The sequence below is a fragment of the Cervus canadensis genome, chromosome 5, assembly GCF_019320065.1.
Source record: "Cervus canadensis isolate Bull #8, Minnesota chromosome 5, ASM1932006v1, whole genome shotgun sequence".
In the NCBI taxonomy this organism is placed as follows: domain Eukaryota; kingdom Metazoa; phylum Chordata; class Mammalia; order Artiodactyla; family Cervidae; genus Cervus; species Cervus canadensis.
Genome location: NC_057390.1, coordinates 69,723,422 through 69,748,642, shown reverse-complemented (window position 1 = coordinate 69,748,642; position 25,221 = coordinate 69,723,422). Strand labels below are relative to the sequence as shown.

Genomic DNA, 25,221 nt, shown 5'->3' with positions numbered 1-25,221 from the left:
AACCATGCCCTATGGGTGTCATCGCTGCACAGAGTCTGGGAATAAGAGTATTTTCAGTTAGGTGCACTGCCCTCCTTGAACAAAATTATTGTGTAAGTAAAGAAGAAGGGAAGAATGGATATTGGGAAGGCAAACTGCAGTGTCCACCACATAGATCTATCCTAGATATAATAAGGCAGAACCTCTGAGGTTGGTAATTTTAGTGCAGTTTATAAGAAAAACAGCCAGGAGAAAAAAAGTAAAAGATGATCCCAGAGCAAATTTTTCTTAAGCCATTCTGTGTGATGGATACACTGGTTGTGAACATCTGTTTTGTTGACTGCCCGGAGCACACTCCACCCCCATTGCTACCCCTGCCAACATTTTTGAGGAATATATTTCTACCATCATCACCCCATGTACGTACGCGTGGTTACAGAAGTAGGACTCTTGGAGGTCACGTTTATATATCATGCTCCCATCCATCGGACCCAAACCACTGAATTGGAATCACATTCCCAACAAGTTGGCACTGGGACTTCTAAGTCTCTCCGAATGACTGAGTCACGTAAACACAGCTGTTGGCAGATGTATTTTCTGTCACGGACTGGAGCAGCTGAGGACAGATCATGAACCTCACACAGACAGAAGTGCAGTGAGATAAAGAGGGTCCTTGTGGGGTCTGAGTCCCTGGTACTAGGTTGGTCCTGAGAACATAGTCTGTCCTTGCCCTTGGGGGTCCACAGCATGCTTCTGAGTGTCCATATTTTGTTCAGGCCAGCTTAAGTGAATCTTTAGTAGTGGCGAAGTTCTAATTAACACACATTCAGCCTTAGGCAACTGAAAACAGAAAGAAGTGACTCTGTGGAGATCAGGTGCCCAGCCACAGAGGAAGAAGAGAAACCTGGCACTTGCCTCATCAACAACAAAGCTGTCTACAAGAGACCCCAGCCAAGGGTAAGGTTCTGCCCTCTGGCTGTTTCATTGGAATTCTGGCTCAGCCACTCAAGTGAGCCCACAGCTAATAGGAGGAATGAGTGGCTTTAAAATAGGATCTCAAGGCTAAGGGTCTGGAAATTTGGTTTATTCCCAGCACTCTTCCCTTTTGTCCCAGGCTTGCACTACTTGTAGAACATGTAGGGTGCCTATCAGTTCCGAGGTGCAGATGGGCTAGTGAGATGAGGCACAGGATCAAAAATTACAGGCTTCACAGCCTCATCACTAAGCCCACATCTTTAGCCAAGTTAGTTAATTTCCCTATATCTCATCTGTAAACTAGGGACAATAACTCCTACCTGGGAGAACTACAGGTGTATAAAGATTGGGCTTCCCAGGTGGCACTAGTGGTAAAGAACCTGCTTGTCAATGCATGAGACATAAGAGACGCCGATTCGATCCCTGGGTCAGGAAGAGCCTTTGGAGGAGGGCATGGCAATCCGCTCCAGTATTCTTGCCTGAAGAATGCCTTGGACAGATAAGCTTGGCAAGCTGTAGTCCATACCCCTTGGACAGAGGAGCTTGGGGGGATACAGTTCACAGGGTCACAAAGAGTCAGACACTACTGAAGCAACTTAGCATGATAGCAAATTACTGATACCTAAAAATACCTGACCAATTCCTAAAGCAGCAGAGCCCTGGAACCCTCTTCGATCTCAGGGCTGGAGCCCAGTGCAAAGGAAGGAGGCACCTCCAGGAAACCATCAGTGTCACCATTTTATATTTTTTTGCTGTGCCACGGGGCCTGTGGGGTCTTAGTTCCCTGACCAGCGATCTAACCTGGGCCCCACCACTGGACTGCCAGGCAACTCCCCTGGGCGTCACATTTTTTTTTAGCAGCAACTAGTTCTCATTTCCTATAAGACTGCCACACTCCAGGGAGCCAGCAGATGAACTCAGAGGGAGGAAAAGAGGCCCTGGGAAGACAGGGTAAGGGAAAGCTAGCTTTTAATGATTTTAATTCAGTACCACCATGTGCCAGGCATATGGATGTGCTTTTCCCACATTATTGCCCGATTTCATCTCTCTTGGCTGATAAACAGAAGGGGCAGAGCTGTGAAACGATACTGACAGCTAATGTGGACAGCATCTAGGCAGTTCTGAAATCTGCTCAGAGCTCGAAACTAACTGGGAGGGGACTGCTAGCCTAGCACACGAACAGCTGCTGCCGTAACTCAGGCACAGGCTTCAGCCTAGAGCCCGAGCCCTGCCCCTTTGGCCCCACTGCTCAGACGGAGCCCCTGTTATGAAGTAGCCAGTGTTCCCAGGTGCTGATCACTCCCGCTGGGCTCCAAATACTCCTGAACCCCTCTTGGAAAAAACCAAGGAAGAGAAAGACGGGAGACCATAAAGAAGAAACGCAGAGAGAGTCAAAGGGAAGAGAAGGCAGGCAACCAACTTTGTAACGATACTCATTCCTTTATTATCGACTGTGTTAATTTGAACAGGGCTGGGGCCTGCAGGCTGCTGGCAGCATTGAGCTGCAGGTGCATTTCAGCTTGACAGAGAGATCTCATCCTAAGCCAAGGAGACAGAGGGTAATGTTTTATATATATATTTATATATTACATATGTCCTGTATCATCAACTGTATAGAGTGAAAAGAACGGGCCACTGCATTGTTAATCGCTGTCCTAAATAAAGACCATAGCAACAGACATGGAAATTTGGTCCTAATCAAGGCCCTTACTTTGTCAACCAAGTGTTGGATACATCAAAAGGAAAAGAAGAGAGAGAGAGACGGAGAGACTGAGATCCAGCCACCCCCGTGGCCCTGTTCCCAGCATATCTTACACGGAGTGTAAAGTGTCCCCTGTGAAGGTAAACACACACACACATAAACACGCGCACACACACACACATACACAAAACTGCAGGCAGGAGCTCCTCCTCTGACCACACCTCGGGCCCAGCCCTCCGACTGGGGGTGGGGAAGTTGGGTACATTGTGCTATGAGACTGTGAGGGTCAAGTGAGCAGACAATGCAGAGTCGATGTGTCCAAGTGATGAATAAGGGTAACACATGAGGCTTCATCCACAAACAAGACAGAGGTCAGTGGGAGAGGCTGCTCAACGCAGGCCTGGAGGTCCCTCTGTGCCCAGGCCACCTGGAAAATTTCTACACGCCACTCCTGTCCTAGCCACAGCCGAATCTCTGATGTGAATCCTGAGTCTCAAACCATCTTCTGGGCTCTGATGAAAAACGTTGTTTCCTTGAAGGACAGGCGCCAGTGGAAAATGAATGGCCCAACCACCTGGTGTCATAGTTACAGCAGCAATGATAGCATCATTGAAGTAAACCAAACCACAGCTTGGTCCTCAGGATAGAAATTGAGCTGTGTGCAAGAAGGGTTCATTTCCTGCTGGAAAGAGAATAACCAGGTAGTCACTCCCCACCGCCACCTCCCACACACCAAATTTCAGGCAGCCCTGTCAGTTTCATGGCTTTCCCCAGTGACTAAACTCCTCATATTCTAGTCACTGGAGACTGCATATTAGGTCGTTTTGCAGTCCCAAACTATGTGTTTTCATTCATGACTACCTCTTCACTCTTCCACCAAAATATACACTCAAAAGGTAAGTCAATGAAAATTAATCTTTCTTTTTGGTAGAAATTCACCCGAGATACCCAGAGGCATCTTGGGATGTCACAAAGGGAAGTGAGAGGATTTCCTTAGGGACCAATTTGCACAATGCTGAAGGGTCAGTCTTGTCAACAAAACAGTGCCCAACAAATGTGATTCAGGAACAGGGATAATGGGCAGAGTTGGCAGGTTGTGCCTGGGTCTCCATCTCCTGTGCTCCATGAGCAGGGAGAAGCATCAGATTCCGGTACCTTTGTTTAGCCAGAGAGAGGACACTGATCCTCCCACTAGTAGCAGGGATACAGGCAGCTGCAGGGAATGATGAGGGCTGGAAGAAGCAGCATCTCAAAGATGGAGAGTTGGCCTGATTCCTTGTCGGCCAAAGTGACTTCTCAGAGGGAACGGAAACAAATGGACGTCCCTTGATGACTGTCCACACTGTCTCCATTACTGTCCCATGTCCCGGAGGTCCCGAGGAGGCAGCGACTGGTCGGTTCACAGTTCCCTTCCCCGAGTGGGTAAGGTGGGCAGGAAGCAGTTCGGGAAGCCATGAGTTCTTGCCAAAGCTGAAAAGCATGGGCTGTGCGGACGGGGTCACTGGAGTCCTTGATAAGGAGCCCGAGAAGCGGAAAGAGGCTGTTTGAAGCCCGGAAAGCAGAATGGGGCTCTCCTTCCGCTGGGAGCACACGCTCACCATCAGCAGGATGGATGTCTCCTGTCTTCAGCACACATCTTGTATTTCTGTAGTCCAAGAAAGTGCTCAGCAGCTGCTCACCGGCGGCGCAGGAGGAGATGTGAGATTCCGGGACAAGCCAGGTAGAAAAAAATACACACAGGCACCTGCGTCTTCCCTTCTGGGCGCAATTGACTGGAAGGAGAGTGAGGTCTGACGGGGGCAGCGGGGTGGGGTCTAAAGTCAAGAGGAGGAGGAGGCTGGGCGGTGAGCACGGCAGGGTCAGGAGAGGGCTCCTTTCCCACACGAACCGAGTTCCACGAATAAATAACATTAATTAAATAAAGGAGGCCAAGAGCCAGCAGAGGCACGCCTGCTGGGGTCCCCCACCAACATACGCACACGCACATGCGCCCACACACGCACACGCACGCACGCACACCGAGCGGCAGCGAGATGAGCCAGGGTTGGCCACCCTGTCCCTGGGGGTCTGGGCGGGGGGGACGGGGCAAGCCCGACGGAAGGTTGTCACTCGTGATCAAGCACTGTCGTGGGACGCAGAGCAGCAGAGGCGGCCAGCGAGGCGTGTGCGGTGGGAGGTGGAGGCCGCTGAGGACTCTGGCACCTGTAGGGGTGCGGATGAGGTTGGGGGGTTGGGGGTGCAGGAAACAGAAAGTGAGAACTTTTCTTTCCCTCATCCTGTCGCTGTAGGAACTCAGCCCCCGCAGCCCCAATTATCAGTCTCCCTTCACGCCTTTAGGGTACAACCACAACCCTCCTCAACGTCCACCAGCCCCCCGCACTGTGGTTTCCGCGCTAAATTCATTGCTCACTCTGACCGTGATGGTACTGACCAGGATCTGGACTTCCGGACTTTAGACGTGGAAGGTCTTTCCAGAAAGCTGTCCAACCGCATGAGCCTCTCCATGTGTAGTGCACGGGGGTCTTGGTCTTGGTCATGAGAGAATTCCATCTCAAAGACCGCGGGCGGGGACACATCCAACTCCAGAAACATGATGTTCTCAGCCTGTGGTGGGAATACCAGGCCAGAGGTGAGCACTGGTCCTGATGGCCAGCATCTTCTAGGCACTCGGGGAGATAATGGAAGTAGCAAGGGTAATGAGGCAGGTAGAGGAAGCAGAGGTTGCAAGCATCCACCCACCCTTTCTATTTCCCAGCTGCTTACCCTGTACCTGGGGTGGGACCCCATTGCCATGGCAACCCGAGCATACTGGCTGATCGGCCTCTTGTAGCCCACTGCAGACGTTGGCCGCTTCTTCATTTGGCTGCTATTGCTGTAGGGAAGAGGCTATGTTTTAAATCAGTTTCCTCTGAACACAAAGGGAGAGTGATATCATGAAGGATTACATATCATTCAGGTAGTCAGGAGGCCGCACAGACTGCCAGTTCTGGAATTTGCTTCTCTTTGCTCTAATACCATCTGACGACTCAAGAGAGTAATAACACAAAAAGACATTCATCACTCTTGTTGCTTCAATTTTTTTCCACAGTGAAAAGGTCTGACATAAGACTGGGCTGAAGAAAGGCAATCCAATCTTATTTTAGCTGTCAGACTCACAGACTGACTTCACATACTAAACAAAGGGAGAAGATTCACATTTTTCCAGTTTCAAAACTTATTGGTAGTGGTTTAGTTGCTAAGTTGTGTCCAACTCTTTTGCAACCCCATGGACTGTAGCCTGCCAAGTTCCTCTGTCCATGGGATTCTCCAGGCAAGAATACTGGAGTGGGCTGTCATTTCCTTCTCCAGGGGATCTTCCTGACCCAGGGATCGAACCCAGGTCTCCTGCATTGCAGGCAGGTTCTTTACCAACTGAGCTATAAGGTAAGCCCCTCAAAACTTATTACAACATTGTAATTCAACTATACATCAATAAAAAAATTAAAAATTTATTACAATGTTACAGTAATCAAGGCTGTGTGATACTGGCATAAGGAAAGAGATAAGGATCAATGGAATAGAATTAAGAATCTAGAAATAAACCCTTATATTTATTACAAGCGACTGATTCTCTATAAGGGTACCAAGACTATTCAATGAGGCATGAACAGTCTCTTCAGCAAATGGCACTGGTACAGTTGGATAGCCACACACAAAAAAATGAAGCTGGATTCTTCCCTTGTACCATATATAAAAAACTAACTTAAAAATTAATCATAGACTTCAATGTAAGTGCTAAACCTATAAGACTCTTAGGTAAAACAAAGGAGTAAATCTTCATGACCTTATAAAATGGGAGAAATTATCTGCAAATCATCCATGCGATACATGAGTTGTATTTAGAATCTAAAAATAACATAAAAAATAAAAATAACTCTTATAAATCAACAATAAAAAGACAAATAATCCAATTCAAAAATGAACAAAGGATTTGGGTAGCCATTTCTTCAAAGAAAATATATAATGGCCAATAAGCACATGAAAAGATGCTCAACACTATTAGTTATTATGAAAATGCAAATCAAACCCACAGTGAGATACCACTTCATGATACCTCATTGGTTACTAAGATAACTATAATCCTGGAAGACAGATAATAACACATGTTGGTGAAGATACAGAGAAATTGGACCCTACAGGCATTGTTGGTGGGAAAATAAAATGAAGCAGCCTCTTTGCAAACAGTATAGCGGTTCTTCAAAAAGTTAAACATAGAGTTACCATATGACCTGGTGCTTCCATTACTAGAGGTACATAGTCAAGAAAACTGAAAACATATGCCCTACAAAAACTTGTACATGAATGTTCAAAGAAGAATTATTCATAACAGCCAAAAAGTAGAAATAACCCAAATGACTATTCATTTATGAAAAATAAACAAAATGTGGAATATCATAGAATGGAATATTATTCAGCAACAAAAAGGAATGAAGGACTGATGCATGCTACAACGTAGAAGAACCTTGAAAACATTTTGCCAAGTGAAAGACAGTAGATATAAAAGACTCCATGTTGTATGCTTCCATTTATATGAACTATCTGGAATAGGCAAGTCCATAGAGACAGAAAGTGGACAGATTGGTGGTTTTCTAGGGATGGGGACACTGGGGAGCTAATGGGTTTGAGGTTTCTTCTCGGAGTGATGAAAATGTTCTGGAATTAGACAGTGGTGCTGTTATATAACTGTGAATATACTAAAATCCACTGAATAATATACTTTAAAATGGTGAACTTTATGTATGGTTTATATTCAATAAAGCTATTACTTATAAAACAAACAAAACTCAGGCTTGGCTTTTAAAACATGCATATTCTTTGACCCAAATTCCCATTCCTAGGAATTTCCCTAAGGAAATAATCAGAGATGGGGAAATTTGGGATGTTTGCTGCAATATTATTTACAAGTGCAAACAATTAGAAACAAACCAAATGTGTACCAGAATGGACAAGTTAAATTATTATTCAGTCATGTGAAGGAATATTATGCAGTTACATTGTTTTTGGCTTTATGTAACCATGAAAAGATTTCTACAACATATTAAGTAAAAAAGCAAATAAAAAGATGAAATTTGTTTTGATCTTAAAGAAGTGTGTATACATGTGTGGATGCTTAGAAAGAAGTTTGGATATTCAACAAAATGTTAATAGTAATGATCTTTGGATGGTTTTACAATTTTTAAAATGTATGTGTATAAGTTTATATCTAATAAGTTATTTCAAATACTCAGAAAAGCACAGAAAATAATATATATCTGTTTACCTACCATTCAGTTTTGCTAAATCTTAACATTTTGTTATACTTAACACCAAATCTTTTTTGAGAAGTAAAATGTAGGCACAGTTTTTTTTTCTTTTTTTTTTTTTTAGGCACAGTTTTTAAGACTTTCCTTCTCCAGAATTAATCCCTCTCTTGAGTTTGGTGATTATTAATGTCAGGCATGTTTTTATATTTACTTATATATGTATATATTCATAAATAATATATATAGTATTGAATGCCTATTTCTAAATTTTGTACTGTATAGTACAGATACATTTTTTGTGTGCCCAAACATGTCTTTTTTATTTATCCATGCTGCTCTAGATTACAGTTTAACTATATTGATTATCTTAAGGTTTCAATATAGCATTTTATGTTTTTTATATATTCTCTTGTTGATGGACATGTAGGTCAATTCCTTTTTCTCTCTCCCTTTCTATTTAACACAGTGCTGTTGTAAAGATTTCTGTATCTATAAGTATCTTTAAGTATATATTCAACAGTTTCTTTGGGGTATATATCCAGGAATGGAATGGTTCCAACGTGCATCTTCAGTTTTACTAAATATTGCCAAAGTGGCTACATACCTACAAGAAAGTTCCCATTGCTTTATATTCTGGACAACACATAGTATGTAAGACTTTTTACTCTCAGCAACTTAATGAGTATGAGGTATTTGATTATTCAAAACAAATAAAAATAGGAAAGAAAATGACAGTTATTTCCACTAAAAAATTAACAGGGTTTAGAGTCAGGCAGATCCAAGTTTGAATATTGGCTCTGCCCCTTAGGCTTTGTTACCTTGGGAAGCAGCTTATTATCTCTGAGCTTCGTATATCTCATCATCATCCTACAGAACTGCTGAGATTAACAAGAGAAGCACGGAGCACAGTACACTGCAAGCGTTCAACACACGGCAGCTGTGATGATTATTTATTCTCAGCTCCTCTTGCTAATTTCAAACAGGGATACAAACAAGCAATGAAAAAAGCCAAAAGGCAGACAGAAGACAGAAGAGAAGAAACAGGCTGAGTAACTCAGAGATAGGACATTCTGTCCTTGACTAGAACAAGCCGTGCAGGACCTGACAGAACAAGGCCAGCCTTCTGCCACAGCAAGTAGTGAAAAACCAGTCTCAGGTTTTATATAAAAGAATGCTGGGCTCCACTTGGGGTTCCCACCAACCCCTCTTCATAGATGAAAAGGAAGGAAGGAGGAAGCTGTAGAAGCCCCAGCTTGCTCTGCTGCTGTGGACCCTCTAAGAGGTGGGGAGGCGGCTTTTGGCGGAGAGGAGCAGAAAAATCAGTAAAATAATAGCTTATCATTTATAAGGTATATCTCTGCATCTCATTCAAACTTTACAACAACCTCCTGAGGAATAGCTTATCATTTATAAGGTGTATCTCTGCATCTCATTCAAACTTTACAACAACCTCCTGAGGTTCAGACGGGACAGACAAGGAGACTGAGGCTCAGAAAAGCGAAATGCCTTGTGCGCCCAAGGTCATACAACTAGGAAGAGACTGGAAACTGAACCTTCCCAAATACTCCTTTTAGGATGCCACGCTGTCTTTCAGGAGCACACACAGAACTGTCTGGGCCTCAGCGTGCCTTGAAGGCTGCAGGCTCTGGGAATGGGACAAGTGAACAGGGCTGGACGAGCAGAGCCGTGATCAGTGTGAATTGGCAGCCTGACCCAATAAAGATGCCAGGGCTATTCTGGGTGGCAGGAGGGAAGAAGGGGGTGGGGGAGGGGAGTCTGTAATTGGGACACCAAACTTCCCATCTCCTCTCTCTCTGCCCCAGGCCTACTTTCCATGATTGATCCCTCTGTAGTAAGCAGGTTGTGGCTGACAGCCCAGAATGGAGGCCTGGCTCTGGAGTATCCACCCCTCCCTAAAGAAAGCCACAGCAGTTTTCTTGTGCTTAGTAGATCCTCAGAGTTCTCTTAGGACCCTTTCTCCACACAGCTTCTATCACAGGATTATATATATTCTCCCCTTAATATTAAAAAATCAGTCCCATCTCAAAGGCTGATCCCAATCTCATTGCCAGCTGTCTGCTCACCATACCTTTCTTCTGTTCTGAAAACCAGCAGGCAACATCATAGGGTGTGTTTTCTCTTTCCACGTCCTTTACAAGCACCCACCACAGCAAACCTGACTTTTCTCCATGATCGATCAGGTCCCCCCATCCCTATGGGTCAGCAGTCCACCTTGCAGCATCCCTTGGCACATCTGAACTTCCCCCGCCCCCTTCCCACGGCTCCTCCGTATGGCTCACCGCCTGCCTGGGAAGGCAAAAACTTCTCCTTGTTTCAGATTCTTTTTCAGTTTTCACAGGCCTGGGAACAAATCTAGGGACTCAACCCAGAGCTGAGAATGTTCTGACTAAGGTAAACTTTGCCTCTGTAACAAAACCAGCGTAACCTTCTATCCTTATTCTGTTTAGAGCAAGGAATGCTCTCTCTAAACTTGGAGGCAGCCCAATTTAAAAATCAAAATCTAAAACAAAAGCAACAAATCAAACTGTCCTTCTATGGCACTTGTAAGGGATGATGACAAACTGGTTTCTCTGGAGTCCCCAAAATCATCATGTTGGCTTATTGGTATGACAGCAACCATTTATGGACCATCCTCTGTGCGAGGTAGTGGCCTAGAACATCCCCCCACCTCCCCAACACATAGACACATGTGCATTATTTCATTTCAAACTTGACAGTCCTGCAGGGATTTTTGTTTCATTATCCCGACTTTGCAGGTGAAGAAACGTGGGTTCAGAGAAGTTAAGAAACCCTCTGAAGGCAGAGCAGGGACCAGAATTCCAAATGTTCTACATCCCAAAACCAGTCTCTTTCTACTGCACCATGATGCTCTGAAAAGAATCTAGGGTGGCCAGGAATGCAAAGAGCAAAGGACTAAAGTTACAAATAGAATTTTTGAACTGCAAACCATGGGCTATAGCTGCCAAATATACAACCCTTAGAAGACAGTTGTGTATAAATACAATTAAAAATAAAGTCTATTATGAGAAGCCAAACATAAAAGGTCCTACTTGTAAAACTGTGATGGTTGAAGGTGGCTGCCAAGATTTTTTCCAAAGTAACTTCAACCAAAATTATTTGTGATTGTGGAACAGACCTCACCTGAAGTTACCATGTATCAGAGAGAGACAGTGGAGAAAAAAGAACACAGGACAGACTTCCAAAATAAGTTGACACGAGTGTGTTTCAAGAGCTCCCCGACAATAACTCCTTGTTTTAGAAAGAAGCACGGGTTAGAGTGTGGGGGTAAATGCCTGCAGCTAGAAGAAGAGAGGAGATGTTTTTTCCAGCCAAAGCTTTCTAGAGGGACAGCATGACTTTAGATAATTTCTTTCCAACAATGCTTTTGTCCTCTCATTTTGAGCAGCCTTCAATGTCTCATCCCCAGAACACCACAGGCCAAAGCAGAATACTCCACAGGTGAATTAAGCAAAGGGGACAATGCCTTCATTAGTTAAATATGTTTTGGGACAGAAGAGGTTTTCAGCCCCGATCAAGTTATATTGCAAACAGTGGGACCCAGTCCTCCCAGAGAGGCAGCTTGTTCTACAGTCTCAGGCCCCAGAGCTCCCCGAAATGGGGGAAGCTGCATCCAAGGCCCTCCCCTCTCTGGCTGTGAAAGGAGGGGCTTGGGGCACAGATCCAGGCCAGTGACTCTGACACCAGCATGCTAACCCTGAGGCTCTCTGTGCTGAGTCATTATCTCACTCGGGAATTCCAATTAGGAGGAGAGTGTTTTTACTTTATTTTAATCACCAACTGCTGCGGAAAAAAATTGCTTTCATAAAAATCTTCCTAGAACTGTTACTACTTCTCTGTTGTATTTCTGTGGTTTTTTAAAAGTTCTGAGATAAATATTATTTATTGCAGTTATCAGACAATGGACAGGTGACATTAAAAAAGAAAATAATTTGGAGCAGTAATTCAGAATAGCATGTAGTTGACTACCTGGTATTTATTAATAAGTCTTTTTGAAGTAATTTATTTATTGGAATTTTTTCTTAAAGAAATCTATAATACCTGTTTATATCAACCGTATTTAAGTACAGTGGAGAACACTGGGATGTCACAACTGCCTTAATACCTTTTACCCTCACCCAGATTATTTTCTACACAAAATATATACTCTGCATTCCAAAGAGGTACATACAGATTCTGTATGAAATAGCATGGTTAAGTTGTGAATATACTTAACCATAACTTTGAAAAAGCTTTTAAAAGTATTTATATGTTTACAATTTTAATATAAAATTTTATGGAAACACAGTCCATTTGGGATCCAATCAGAAAGCTGCTAATGGAGACATACAAATGCGGGCTGGTGAACAACTGTATGCAGATTTAAGCCAACAGGGTATGTATGTCGAGGTTGTTCTTCCCAAAAAGTTATGGAAATGAAAACACTACAGAGTAAGCTAAAGCAAGCAGCTTTTGAGGAATGAGCCAAATTTTTAGGCTTCCCAAGGACAAAGAAAACACTGAATCTTTCTCTCTTTGCCTTACTAGGCAGGAGAGGGAATAATTCAACAGTAAGCAAAGATACCAACTGGAGGACTTCTATTTTACAAGCTGTTACTTGTATCTACTCTAAAAATCATTTAACATGTCCTATTTTAAGATAGCTGTTTTAATTTTTTTGTCTGTGTATAGCTTTTCAGTGTATGCAAACCATTTTATTTTTGCAAAAAAAAGAGAAGTTATTTTAAAAGTTTTAAAAAAATTTAAAGTTATTTGAGTAAAAGGAAGAAAGTAAACTTAAAAAAAATTGAATAAAGAATGGAAATTCATAAACATTAAGCAGAAAGTGTATTTTAGCTGCAGGCAAAGTACCACCATGCTTTGAAGTCTGATTGTGTGCTTAGGCAGTCAAGTAAAAATTGCAGGGCCAATGTTTTGAGAAACGAATAAACTCCTCTGAAGCATGAAATTTTCAAAACTCAAATCAAGATCCTTTTTCAGTTCCAGATTAAAGGAAGAGGCATGACGATTAAATGCAATGCACCATCACAGGTGGCCAGGTGCAGGTGGGGAAGAGTTGCCTTAATGGATATTATTGAGTTAACTGGCTAAAATTGAATATTGCTTGTTGTGTATTCGTCTGGTGTCAATATAGAATTTCCTGAATCTGATCACTGTACTGTGGTTATGTAAGAGAATGTCCTCGTTCAACTTAGGAAATACTGGTAAAGGGTTGACTGTCTGCAACTTAATCTCAAATTGTTGGGGGCAGGGGATTAATCAAGCAAGATGTGGCAAGATGCTAACAACTGGGGAGTTTTGGTGAAAGGCACACGGGAATTCTTTGTATTATTCTTGATTTTCAAAATTAAAAATTCAAATATAAATAAACTATACCCCAATAAATTTTTTTAAAATAAAAGCCAGTAAGGCAAAAAAACAAAACCCAACATGCCTTCTCAGAGCTTCCCTCATCCATCTCTAATATAAAGAAATTCCTCTACGTACAAACTTTCAGCTCAAGAACTTTGTAAGCACAAAATAACCTTACAAAGCAGAAGCCTCACCAGCATCTTCCTCCAGTAGATGGCAATGGAACAGTAGTTTCTGAACCTAGCTTCCCAGTAGAATCAGCTGGAGGCTTTGAAAAAACAATTTTTTAAAAAAAGTCCTGGAATCCACCCATAAGACCCCTCAAATCAGATTCTCTGGAGCCCAGCTCAGAGGTGATTCTAGATGCAGCGAGGGTGGAGAACATCTGCAATAAATGATGTACTACTACAGATCTCCACTTAGATTGGAAAGGTAGATTTTAAATCCAAACTGACAAAACAAAAAAAAATCCAAACTGACACCATTGAAAAGTCCTTTACTCATGAACTGGCTGCTTACAAACTTACACACGGGGTATGTATGTCAAGATTGGTTCTTCCCAAAGAGTCATGGAAATGAAAACACTGCAGAGTAAGCTAAAGCAAGCAGCTTTTGAGGAATGAGCCAAATTTTTAGGCTTCTCAATGACAAAGAAAACACTGAATCTTTCTCTTTGCCTTACTAGGCTAGGAGATGCCATAATTCAACAGTAAGCAAAGATACTGATTGCAGGACTTGGGCAGGATCAGCTCTTCAGAAAGTAGGCAAATCAAGTAGGCTATCTGATGCTCCAGTGAGGAGTTATGGATTTCTAAAATTAGCTTCCCACTCCAGCTTTGGGGAGACTCTTGCCCTAACTTGGTATTAATATTCCTAGGATAGATAAAGAATTGCCAGGGAAGTGCACTGGTGTCCAGCCTCCTGAGCACCCCTGTACACAGATTTTCAACAAAGGGACAGTGGTTCAGCTGGGTGAGGCAGTCACTCGGCTGGGTGTGCCTATCCAGTCTTGTTCTTCAGGGCCACCAGCAGAGGGAGCTGCACACCCAGCCAATGGATGTAAACTAAGAGCTAGGATGTGGAAACAGGTGGAAATGCTGAATCACCCAGCTGAGTAAGGCTACAAAGACCTCACCTGTCTATCATTTCTTGATCTGACTCCTTTTCTGTATTCCCCACTGGACTGTGAGCTCCGACTGTGTCTTATTGACCTTCTGTCTGCACAGTCTCCCACAGTGTCCAACACACAGTAAGTGCTTGGCAATATTATCTATTGATGCTGTTTTGAGCATCTGACAAACGAATATTCACCAGACTGGCCAAATGTTAGCCAGCTAGTATTTTCTGGACCAACGAGACACTGTATTTGATGTTCCTCCCTTTACAGAGATCCCTGTATTTGATCCTGAAAAAACCCATCCTCCATCTCCCCCAAGCGCCTGGCCACCCCCAACCAGGGGTGAGCTTGAGAGTCCCTAGGCCCAGACAGCGGGATGAGAGACTCACGCTCCACTGGGAACAAGGGGCTGGAACTTCCACTGCTCCTCCTCGCAGTCTAGGAAAAGCCGGTTCATGATCTTGTTCTTCTCCTCTGGGGGGATGAAGTTCTCGATGATCAGGTACCTGGGAGCAGGAATGAGGTAGAGGTGGGGGTTTGGGGAGTGAGACCACGCAGTGTAGGTGAAGGTTGCAAGAGGAGCAACAAGACACAAAGAGGCAGAGGGAACAGAGAAAATGGAAAAAACAAAAAGTCGGGGGGACGGGGTCCCTAGAGAAACAATAGAGCCTGGAAATCACAGTTTCTCATGCAAAGATTATAGACTCAAGGCCTTAGGAGTTACCTCTGGCCAACACCCAACATGCCCTGTACAAGGTTCATCTAATGCAGGCAGAGAACAGGAAGGAGAAAACAGGAGGTAGAAGATACTCCAATGGGTCCCTCCCCCATCCCTCAGACACCTTCCATTCCTATGGGTCATGGACATGGGTGAGGAGACAGAACTGAAGCCTTCAGCAAAGAGAGGAGCCTATCAGGGAGAGGCCCGGAGCCTGAGAGATGGCTGTGCGGGCCCCGGCTGGGAAGAGAAGGGGCCCTACTTGAGCTTGAGTTCCCGGGTCTGCTCATTCTGCGCCTCCTCCAGGTCCTGCCGCACGCGGATGTACTCATCGTGCTGGTCCTGGATCTCCGCCTTCACCGCCTGCAGCTTGGCGTAGAGCTGGCGGGGGAAGGTGCAGCTCAGAGGCGGTACGGAGTGGCACCCAACGAGGCTCGACTCCCCCAGCTCAGTCCAGGATGAGGCCAGGGTCCCCGTGTGAATGTCCCTCTATCCATCGGATCGGGTTCTCCTAAGGGCTGCCCCATCCCTCACTGTGACCTGTTAGCCTGCTCACTCTCAGCTGCTGTTCACATTGTGCAATGCTCAAGTTTGATGGGACCCGGGGAACCTTCTGGTCCAACATCCTCTTTCTACAGATGAGGAAACTCAGGCACAGGTTTGCTCAAGGTCACACAAGGTGAAGAAGAGCCTGATTCAGGACCCGAGTATCAGGCCTACTGGTCCAGGGCTCAGGAGAGCCTCAGCCAGTTTGGAAGATGGCCCATCCCACTCCAGCCTCTCTAGTGCTCTCAAAAGGAGGGGTGTGGGGAGGGTAGCCCTGATCCCCCTGTCCGTCCCACTCCTAACACACCAGGAGGTGTGGAACCTGGAAACTGCCGCTGGAGCTGGGCCTCTGCCGGGCCTGCTCTGGCGCAGCCACCTCAGCAATCTAAGGGCTTTCCAGGCTCTTCCAGAATCCAGGCTGGAATCTGCGGCTTCCTGCCCTAGGCCCTCAGTTCATACACGTGCCATTCCCTGGCCATGGACCTCACAGGGTCCTGGTGGCTGATACTCTCATCTCTGGAGGGCCTTGTGCTTCCTCTCTGAGCTCTCCCGGACTCAAGTCTCCACTCCCCTGGCCTGCTCAGTGCCTGACTATCCAAACGGTGACTCACTGGTGACACCACAGGAAAGGGGGAAGTGACCCAGGAGCATGAGGGTGGCAACCCTGCAGAGCGGAAGTGAAGGCATTCCCAGCCTCTCAAGACCCTCCTGAAGCAAGAGAAAAGGTTCTATTCCACCCAGACCCCTGCATCCCCTGGCTCCTCACCCCAGCACCCAGGCAACATAACCCAAGGGGTCAGAGGTTCAAGCAAGGTGGGGCGGGGTCGCTAAAGTACACCCCGCCTTGGGCAGGTGACTGCCGGGCCCGCACACACCGGGACCCAGGGTCCTGCTGTGGCAACTTACCTTCTTGAGTTTCTTGGTTTTGACCTCCACCTCCTGCTGCAGGGATGTGTAGGTGCCCCGGAGCTCCATGGTCTCCTCGTCCCGGAGCATCATCTCTTGCTGCATTTCCCGCTCACGGCGTTTCTAGGCCGGGGCAGGGGACGGGGCTCAGAGGAGCAGCACATACTGGGAAGACCCAAGGAAGCTCTGCCTGTCATGGAACCTGGCTCCGTCGTGGCCGCAGGAGCCAGGAGGGCGCAGAGAGTGTCTCACAGCCCACGTCCATCGCTCCCACCCCATCCTTAGTGGAGGCCTCTCTGAACCTTCTTCTCAGCTCACAGGGCCACGCTTTCCCAGGCACTGCCCCATGTGGAAGGAGACCCCGCCCCTAACCTCTGGAGCCTTCCAGGGGTGTCGACCACATCCACTGATGCCCCGGTACTGGTTTTTCAGCTATCTCAGCCTCTCCTCTGTAGTATCACAGCTGATGGGTAAGACCAACAAACTGTGGTTCTTGATGCTTTCAGAAACAGCCCTACAGTTGGTGAAGAACTCACACCTTTGTGGAAGGTTTGGGAATTAGGACCAGGTGCCCTGTAGAGGGTGACATCTTGGGAGAGCCAGCACCTGGGCGGGTGGACCCATGGGATGCAGAGCGTTAGGTTCTCAGCCCTGTAATTCCAGGCACCCTCATATGACGACTCACTGCCCTCAGCCCCCCGACCTGACCTCAAGGCCATGCACCCCCTCCAAGGGACCTGAAGCCCCCAGCCCCACCTGCTCGGCAATCTCCTGCCTCTTTAGTTCGAGCATCTTCTGCTGCTCGTTGGTGTGATCCATGATGTTCCTGCCCCCGATGAGCAGCTTGCTCTCCATGGCCTGGGGACACAAAGGGGTGAAGAGATGGGTTTTCAAAGGGCCAGAGCAGCCCCAGCTTGAGAGGTTTGGCTTCCCTGCCCTTCCAGGAGGGAACAGAAGATGTGTCCCAGATGGGGGCTCATGACCCTCACCAAGAAGGAAGTTTTCCCCTCCAGCCTCGTGGGCCCCAGCACAAGGCTCCCATTGTCAGCAAGACCATTAGGTGATACAAGGCAGGGAAGCCCTCAGAGAATACAGGGCACCTGATCTGTTTGCTTTGGATACGGATGGAAGGCTGGTTCACCATGCCTGGGGAAGGGAATGCGGGCGGTGATCTAATCCTGGCAACCAGGACCAGCTGGTGTTCAGGAGGTGGGGAGATGCAGGATACAGTCCCTGAGCAGCCTGGCCCTTTAGCTAACTGGCTCCTGACTCAGGAAAGGGGGTCTCATTCAGGCAGCAGGAAAGGGTCTGCTCTTCAGCTGGAAAACAGAAGAAAAGCCATAGGGAGAAGACTCCGTGGCACTGAAGGGCGTTTGGGGCCCCAGAAGCAGCACGCGTTTGGAGATGGCCAGAAAGACTTGAGCTCCACCCACTCACTGCAAGGTCTCAGCCCAACTACCCTTCATCTCTCACATCTGTAACCCTGGGGCCGCCCCTGCTCTGAGAAAGATAGCCAGCAGACATCCGCTGAGCCGTTACTGGCCAGGTGCCTCCAACTTTACCCCCAGAGAGACCTCAATCAACAAGGAAGGAAGCTAAGAGCACCTGGCCTCAGGTCATGTAGCTGGTTAACAAAGAGGTGAACCAGTCTCCCCACTGAGCCCTGTGCCATTCGCAGCCCCTCACCTGGTGCTTGGCACAGACATTGTGTAGGTGCTTACTGAATCTGAAGCTTAAAGAATAACAGCCAGGGATAAACTGCCAGTTGTGACTACCTAAAATGCATTTTCACTGTTGCTAGTCTGAGGGTGCTGCCCAGCTGTCCTCTGATTTCATCCCAGGCCTCCTGGAAGGTTGAAATCACCTTGAGCCACCAAAAGAAACTGGCTGCCTCCCCACTGGAATTCCTTCCAGTGGAAGTTGCTGACCGACTGAGGGCTCTCAAAGCAGGGAGTGCTGGCAGAATAGGGGAGCAGGGGGTCCCTGTGTCCCATACATCGTGGATGACAGAGCAGGACAGGAGTTGAAGGTGGCTTTTGGAGGGGGTCAGAGGTGGGGCTTCTCCCAAACCAGATGCTCTAGAGAAGACTCGAGTGAGGAAGGCACAGGGCCACAGCTGATGCCCTGCTTTTTTCTACCTGATTTAAAGACTGGGGATGAGGGTGGAGAGAAGCAAAGGGCAAGGAATCAAGAGGAAGAAAACAATTATTTTCTCTGCACCTGCTATGTGTCAGGTGTCTCACACTTATTTCTGCTCATAACCCTTTAAGCAGTGGATCTCAGATTTTGGTGTACATTAGAATCACCTGGGGAGCTTTTAAAAGGCTCAATGCCCAGGCTACACCCTGAAAGTGTTAGTCGCTCAGTCGTATCCAGCTAACTCTTTGTGACCCTGTGGACTGTAGCCCTCCAGGCTCTTCTGTCCACGGAATTCTCCAGGCAAGAATACTGGAGTGAGTTGCCATTGCCTACTTCAGGGGATCTTCCCAACTCAGTGATCAAACCTGGGTCTCCTGCATTGCAGGCAGTTTCTTTACAGTCTGAGCCACCAGGGAAATCCCAGACTATACCCTACCACCAGTTAAATTGGAAATGGAGGTAGATAGGGAGGTGGTGAGGTCCAGGCATCGGTGGATTTTAAAGGTTCCCAGGGGATTTTGGGGTGCAATCAAATTGGAGAATCACTGCTTTCTGCAGTCCCCAGAACCAGCATTATCTGAAAACTTGTTAGAAATGCAGAATCTCTGGCCCTCCACAGGCCTAGTGAATCAGCATCTGAGACCCCTTCCAGTAACTTGTGTGACATGCTTTAGGGACAAACTCAGGGAGGTTAAGTAATCCATCCAAGGTCACACCATGGCTGCTGCATATAAACGGAGACGCCAGACCCAAGTCTGCTTGATTCCCAAGCCCAGGCTCTTCCTACCGCAGACACTGTCAGTGTTTAGGAAGCAGAACCTGCTAAAAAAAAAAGCAGCATTTTCCAGCAAGAGGAATCATGTCTGACTACTCTCCAAGAGTTCCCTCAGGGACAGAATAGATTATTCCAGTCCACGAGGAAGCCAATGGCCAGAACTTAAGAGGTTAAAATGCTCCTGGCAGAGGGGGAGGGGAGAGGGAACAGAGAAAGGGGAGGAGAAGGAGGGGAAGGAAACAAACAGGCATCTCTCCAGATGGAAAAATGTTCAAATGTCAGAAATCATGCAAGAAAGGGTGCACAGGGTGAAATTCCAGCTTCACAGATGCCCCCAAATCCCTGCAGGTGGGAAAGAGCAGGAGAATTTCTAGGCCATGTGAATGGACCAAAAAATGGCAGATGAGCTTCAACTAGTTTTACATTGGGGAAAAAAGTAATCCTAAATCTTCATTAAATGATAGCTGTGAGTAGTCAGTTATAAACCACAAAAAGAGGAAAAGCAAGGAGTAATTCTCTATGGTTCCCAGAAGACATTGGCTTAATATGCTGCCACAGCTAAAAAAGCCAATAGTATCTGGCCAGGTACCATCACCAAGGCTTTTTTGGGAACAAAACAAAAATCATTCTACCCTAATATAAAATCATGATGCAGCTGAATCTGGAGTACTGTGTATAGTTCTCTCACTGCATCTCTGGGGACTTGAAGGAGAGAGAAGATTCAGAAAAGGGCGGCTAAAACCATCCAAGGACTTAAAAAAAAAAAAAAAATAGGACTCTTTAGTTGGCAAAGACAAAGAAAGGTTAAGGGAATGGACCTGGAAACTATACCATCAAAAGGTGTGAAAAGGAAAGATCGAGGCTTTTCTAATCAACCTCTAGTAGGGAGAATAAGAGCTTATACCTTGAATTTTTAGGACAAAGGGAAGTTCTTCTTTATAGAAGGTAATACATTTATGGAATGTGATATCTCAGGAGTACTGGATTGAATAACTCACAGTTCATCAAGGGATTCTGGGGACATATTTTTAACCTTTTATTGTCTTTCTCTGCTTTCTGAAAAAAAATTTCACTAATGTCAAAATAAGCACAGAAGTAAAACAAACTGGAAAAAAAATTCACGTATTCCTCATCATAGCTAATTAGCTTTTTACCCCAGATTTTTCCATATGCACACATCATTTTTTCATATCTATAGATATGGGATAAATATAAGTTTGCTGCTGCTGCTGCTAAGTCGTTTCAGTCGTGTCCAACTCTGTGCGACCCCACAGCTGGCAGCCCACCAGGCTCCTCTGTCCCTGGGATTCTCCAGGCAAGAATACTGGAGTGGGTTGCCATTTCCTTCTCTGAAATATAAGTTTATATCCTGCTATCAAATAGCTCAAGAATTTCCTGAACTAACACAACATTGTAAATCAACTATTCTCCAACAAAAATTTAAAAACAAAAGAATTTTCTGTTAATGATTGCATAATATTTGAGCTTCCCTGATGGCTCAGATGGTAAAGAATTCACTTGCAAAGCAGGAGATTCGGGTTCAATACCTGGGTCAGAAAGATCTTCTGAAAAAGGGAATGGCTACCTACTCCAGTATTCTTGCCTAGAGAATTCCATGGACAGAGGAGTCATAATATTTAGAGTGGATAATTTATAAAATAAACCCCATTATAAGAAATTTTGTTTGGTTGGTTAATATTTACAATAAACACTCTTATGCATATAATTTTTTTGGACATGCTGCTCGGCTTATAGGCTTTTAGTTCCCAGACCAGGGGTTGGATCTGGGTCACAGCAGTGAGAGCGTGGAGTCCTAATCACTGGACTGCCAGAAAATTCCCAATTTTTTTTATCTTTTAGATGATTTTCTTAGAAGGAAATTACAGAAGTGGACAAAAAATTATAAACATTTTGTATATCTTAGAACATACTGTCAAGTCACCTTTCTAAAAGTTTTACCACTTAAAACCACTGCCAGCAATAAATAATGGAACACTTTTAGAGAGTCATAGTCATGAAGTATTATCATGATCTTAAATTTGGCTTAATGATAGATATAAAATTGAGTCTCCTCAATTTTATTCTCTGTACCTCTGCGGTAGGCTTGCAAAGGTTTGCTCTCTCCTTTGCCAACATGCTCTTTTATGCTTGCTTTTTTGTGTTTTGGTGATTTTAAAGTGAGGAGATGAAAAAAAAAAAAATAAAGTGAGGAGATGGACCTGACTCAAAACAATTCTTTGTTTCTTCAGCCCCCACCTTCTCCAGCTACCCACACCCACCCAGCTCAAGAAGCCCAGCTGGACACAGGCAGACTCTAGGCTGCCACCCAGGCCTGGAATCTGATGCATCAGTCAAAGCTACCGGGGTCGCAAAGTCCCAAGGCTCCTCCCACTGCCACCCCCACGCCATGGTTCCCAGGATCGGTTTCTGTCCTGGTTCTTGCTCATCAGACTTCGTGTTAGGCCTCCTCCTTGGACTTTGAACTCTGTTTCAGGGTTTCTCCTTCTGGCCAGGGCCTGGGCTCCAGGCAGAGAATTTCTGGGAGATGACTGACTGCCCTTATCACCCCATTCCATTCGTCCACTGCTCCTACACGTCTCTGCCTGACCCGCCAGGACCCAGCACAGACATGGTCTAAATGACAGCCTTATCGGTTTCTTGCCAAGTCTTGTCCACTGGCCCAGCCTACGCTGTCAGTCAAGCCAGCCTGATAGAACCTGTCTTGTGCTAGAAAAGGGGGCTGGTCCTGGCACTAAAATCCGGGGGTGCACTCCAATCCAGGTGCAGAGTCTGAGCTCCCCCTTCTCCCCAGCCACAGTCCATTGCTGCCTGCATCACCCCCAAGCTCTGAGACATGTCATACGTGACTTCGGTTCTTTGCTTCGAAACCGTTTTCTGGTAGTTTTTTCTTTTCTGCTTTTCTCATTTCTCTGAGGATACCAGTAGCCATCTCCTCCTTTTCCTCAGAGATCTCTGCCTTTATCACCTAAAGAGGGCAGGGGACAAGGATGCCTCAAATCCCACTTCAGGGTGGAAGTGTAAGAAGCAGAATATGGGGTTTCCAGTTCCCAGGAAAAGTTTCCCAGAGCTCTTAGCTGCCCCAGTTAATGCTGCCTTTGCGATTTCTCAGGGAAAAAGAGTTCAGGTGGGTGGAGCCTGTAGACAGGGCTGGGTTTGGGTCTACTGGTTCTGAATATGTCCAGTGTAACTAAAAGGCCAGTAGAGGCTGTGTGGACGGAAAACAGGGCAGGGAGTTCCAAGGACATGGTCTGACTCTTGTGAGAGGGAAACAAATCATCGGATAATTAAGGTGACCTCAGGGAATCATCAACCCCAAAGCCCTGTGCTTCACAGAGGAGGAAACTGAGGCCCAGAAATGAAGACTTCTAAGTCTAGAACTCATAATTAAGGAGTTGGTATGTGTATCTGTTGAGGCTTCCCAGGTGGTGCTAATGATAAAAGAATCTGCCTGCCAATGCAGGAGCCACGGGTTCAATCCCTAGGCTGGGAAGATCCCCTGGAGGAGGAAATGGCAGTATTCCACTCCAGTATTCTTGTCAGGATAATCCCATGGACAGAGGAGCCTGGGGGGCTACAGTCCATGGTGTTGCAGAGTCGGACACGAGTGAAGCGACCGAGCACACATGCACATGTGTATCTGTTCCTATATTGACTACACACTTTCCTAATAATTTCCCAATTTGATTAGGGCCTTTGATTAGGGTATTAGAGGCAGGTCAGCTGCTGTGACAATTAGCATTTACTGACCAGAAACATATTAACACGTCTTTTGTTACCCAAATGTTACTGACTGGAGTGTTTCAGTATTCACTTACATAACAAATCGCCGGCCACAGGCATTATTAGTTCCTGCAAAATTCCCCTAGTTAATAGCCAAATTCACCACAGGGACCACGCCAGCCTGCAGATACAGCCTGGGATATTCAGAAGCTCCCCTCTTCCGATTCCACGAGCAACTGAAGTGCAAAATCAGGAGTAGAAAGGAGGCCCAGTGCTCATTAAATGCTGATCTGGAAAACCAGCAAGGAGACAGCCAGGCGCAGCCAGCCACCCTCTGAGGAGATACCATCAAGTATGATTTTACAGAGAAGCCAAACAGGCTCTGCCTTGTGACTGCCAGCTAAGCTATGACGTTCTGCAAGAGACAGGAGTCCTGGCTGCCACTTGCCATATGCCTATGGCTGGGTTGGGTCCTTCTTGCATTTATCATCCTATTTAATCATCACAAGAACCTCACGAGATAATGAATATGATCCCATCCTCAGACAGGTGAGGTGACTAGATTAAGGTTATGGAGACAGTAAATGGCAGAAGTAGTATTTAAACACCAGCCTCCTGATTCCAAGTCCTTGTGCCACAGTTTTCTCCTGGATTTGGGCAGGAAAGTGCCCTTGGGGGAAAGCAGCATTTGGTCTTTTCACCTTTGCCAACTGAGGAATCACCAGGAAAGCTCAGGGCCCCATTTCTTTCTCTTCCAGATGAAACAGGCAGGGCTCTGCTGAAGATGCTTCTGCCTGTTTGAGGTTCTTATGGGGGCCTCTGAGATGAGTGGGATAGAGTTCTTAAGTGCGTGTTTGTGGGGAGGGCATCAGTATCACTAGGGTCCCTGAGAGAGGGTGAAGCCCGAATGCTCATGGGAAGAGCCACCTCACAAGTTCCATGGTGGAAAGAAACAAAGAGCACTGGGTCTGCCAATCAGAGAACATGAATCTTGGCACACACTCTGCCATCCCGTTTGCTAAGAAATCTAGGGCATTAGCTCTTGGACTTCAGTTTTTCTCATCTGTAAAATGGGGCAAATACTCACTAACTTTGCAGGCTTTGGTAAGAATGGTGAGCTGGATAACAGGTGAAGAAATACCTCGTAAATGATAATGTACAACCAAATGTCAGAGGTTACTTCCTGGTGCAGTACCTGATTGACATCTATCCACCACTCATCACACAGAACAGAACAGACAACCAGTGCAGCAATCCTAGGTCCCACCTCTTAGGGAATACAGCCACGCCTACAGTCACAAACCTGTTTCTCCTTTTGTGGCCTCTAGTTATAGATCTTGAGGAACCAGCAGTAAGGGAAGAAGAAATGAAAGAAACAATGGCAAGGGGAAGAAGAATGATATTTTCAGTGATTCTCTGCCCTCAGGAACATAAATCAGGAAACTGAGTCTGAGTTTCCTGCCTTGGGTCTCCTTGGATGCCTCACAACACTACATGCTAGTAATTCTCTCATCCAGAAGAAGGAACAATTAGGACTTTCCTGGTGGTACAGTGGATAAGAATCCACTTGCTAATGCAGGGGACATGGGTTCAATCCCTGGTCCAGGAAGATTCCATATGTTGTAGAGCAACTAAGCCTGAGCACCACAGCTACTGAAGCCCATGCACCTAGAGCCCTTGCTTCGTAACAAGAGAAGCCACCTCAATGAGAAGCCCTCACACCGCAACAAAGAGTAGCCCCTGCTCACTGCAACTAGAGAAAGACCTCCTGCAACAAACATCCAACGCAGTCAAAAAAAGAAGGAACTATTAGAGATCAGGAAACATATTGGCCAGAGAATGAGATGAGCCGGATTCTACTTCCAGTCTTGCACTAGACAAGATATGGATGCCCAGAAATGCTTCAGTCCACCTTGGAGAAAAACAGGAAGAAAAAAATCAGCTCATCTG

At 45.9% G+C, this 25,221-nt stretch overlaps 1 protein-coding gene across 1 annotated transcript in view; it reads right to left on the bottom strand.

Annotated features, from left to right (window-relative positions):
- Positions 1–2,374: 2,374 nt before the first annotated feature.
- KIF3C (kinesin family member 3C) overlaps positions 2,375–25,221 on the bottom strand; it is a 33,756-nt gene continuing 10,909 nt past the window's right edge. The window contains exons 3-9 of the mRNA XM_043469162.1: positions 17,373–17,474; positions 16,617–16,739; positions 15,427–15,545; positions 14,836–14,952; positions 5,420–5,528; positions 5,088–5,260; positions 2,375–4,858 (exon numbers count right to left, since the gene is read on the bottom strand). Of these exons, the coding sequence (XP_043325097.1) occupies positions 4,762–4,858; positions 5,088–5,260; positions 5,420–5,528; positions 14,836–14,952; positions 15,427–15,545; positions 16,617–16,739; positions 17,373–17,474 (840 nt within the window). The 3' untranslated portion in view covers positions 2,375–4,761. The remainder of the gene's footprint in view (positions 4,859–5,087; positions 5,261–5,419; positions 5,529–14,835; positions 14,953–15,426; positions 15,546–16,616; positions 16,740–17,372; positions 17,475–25,221) is intronic.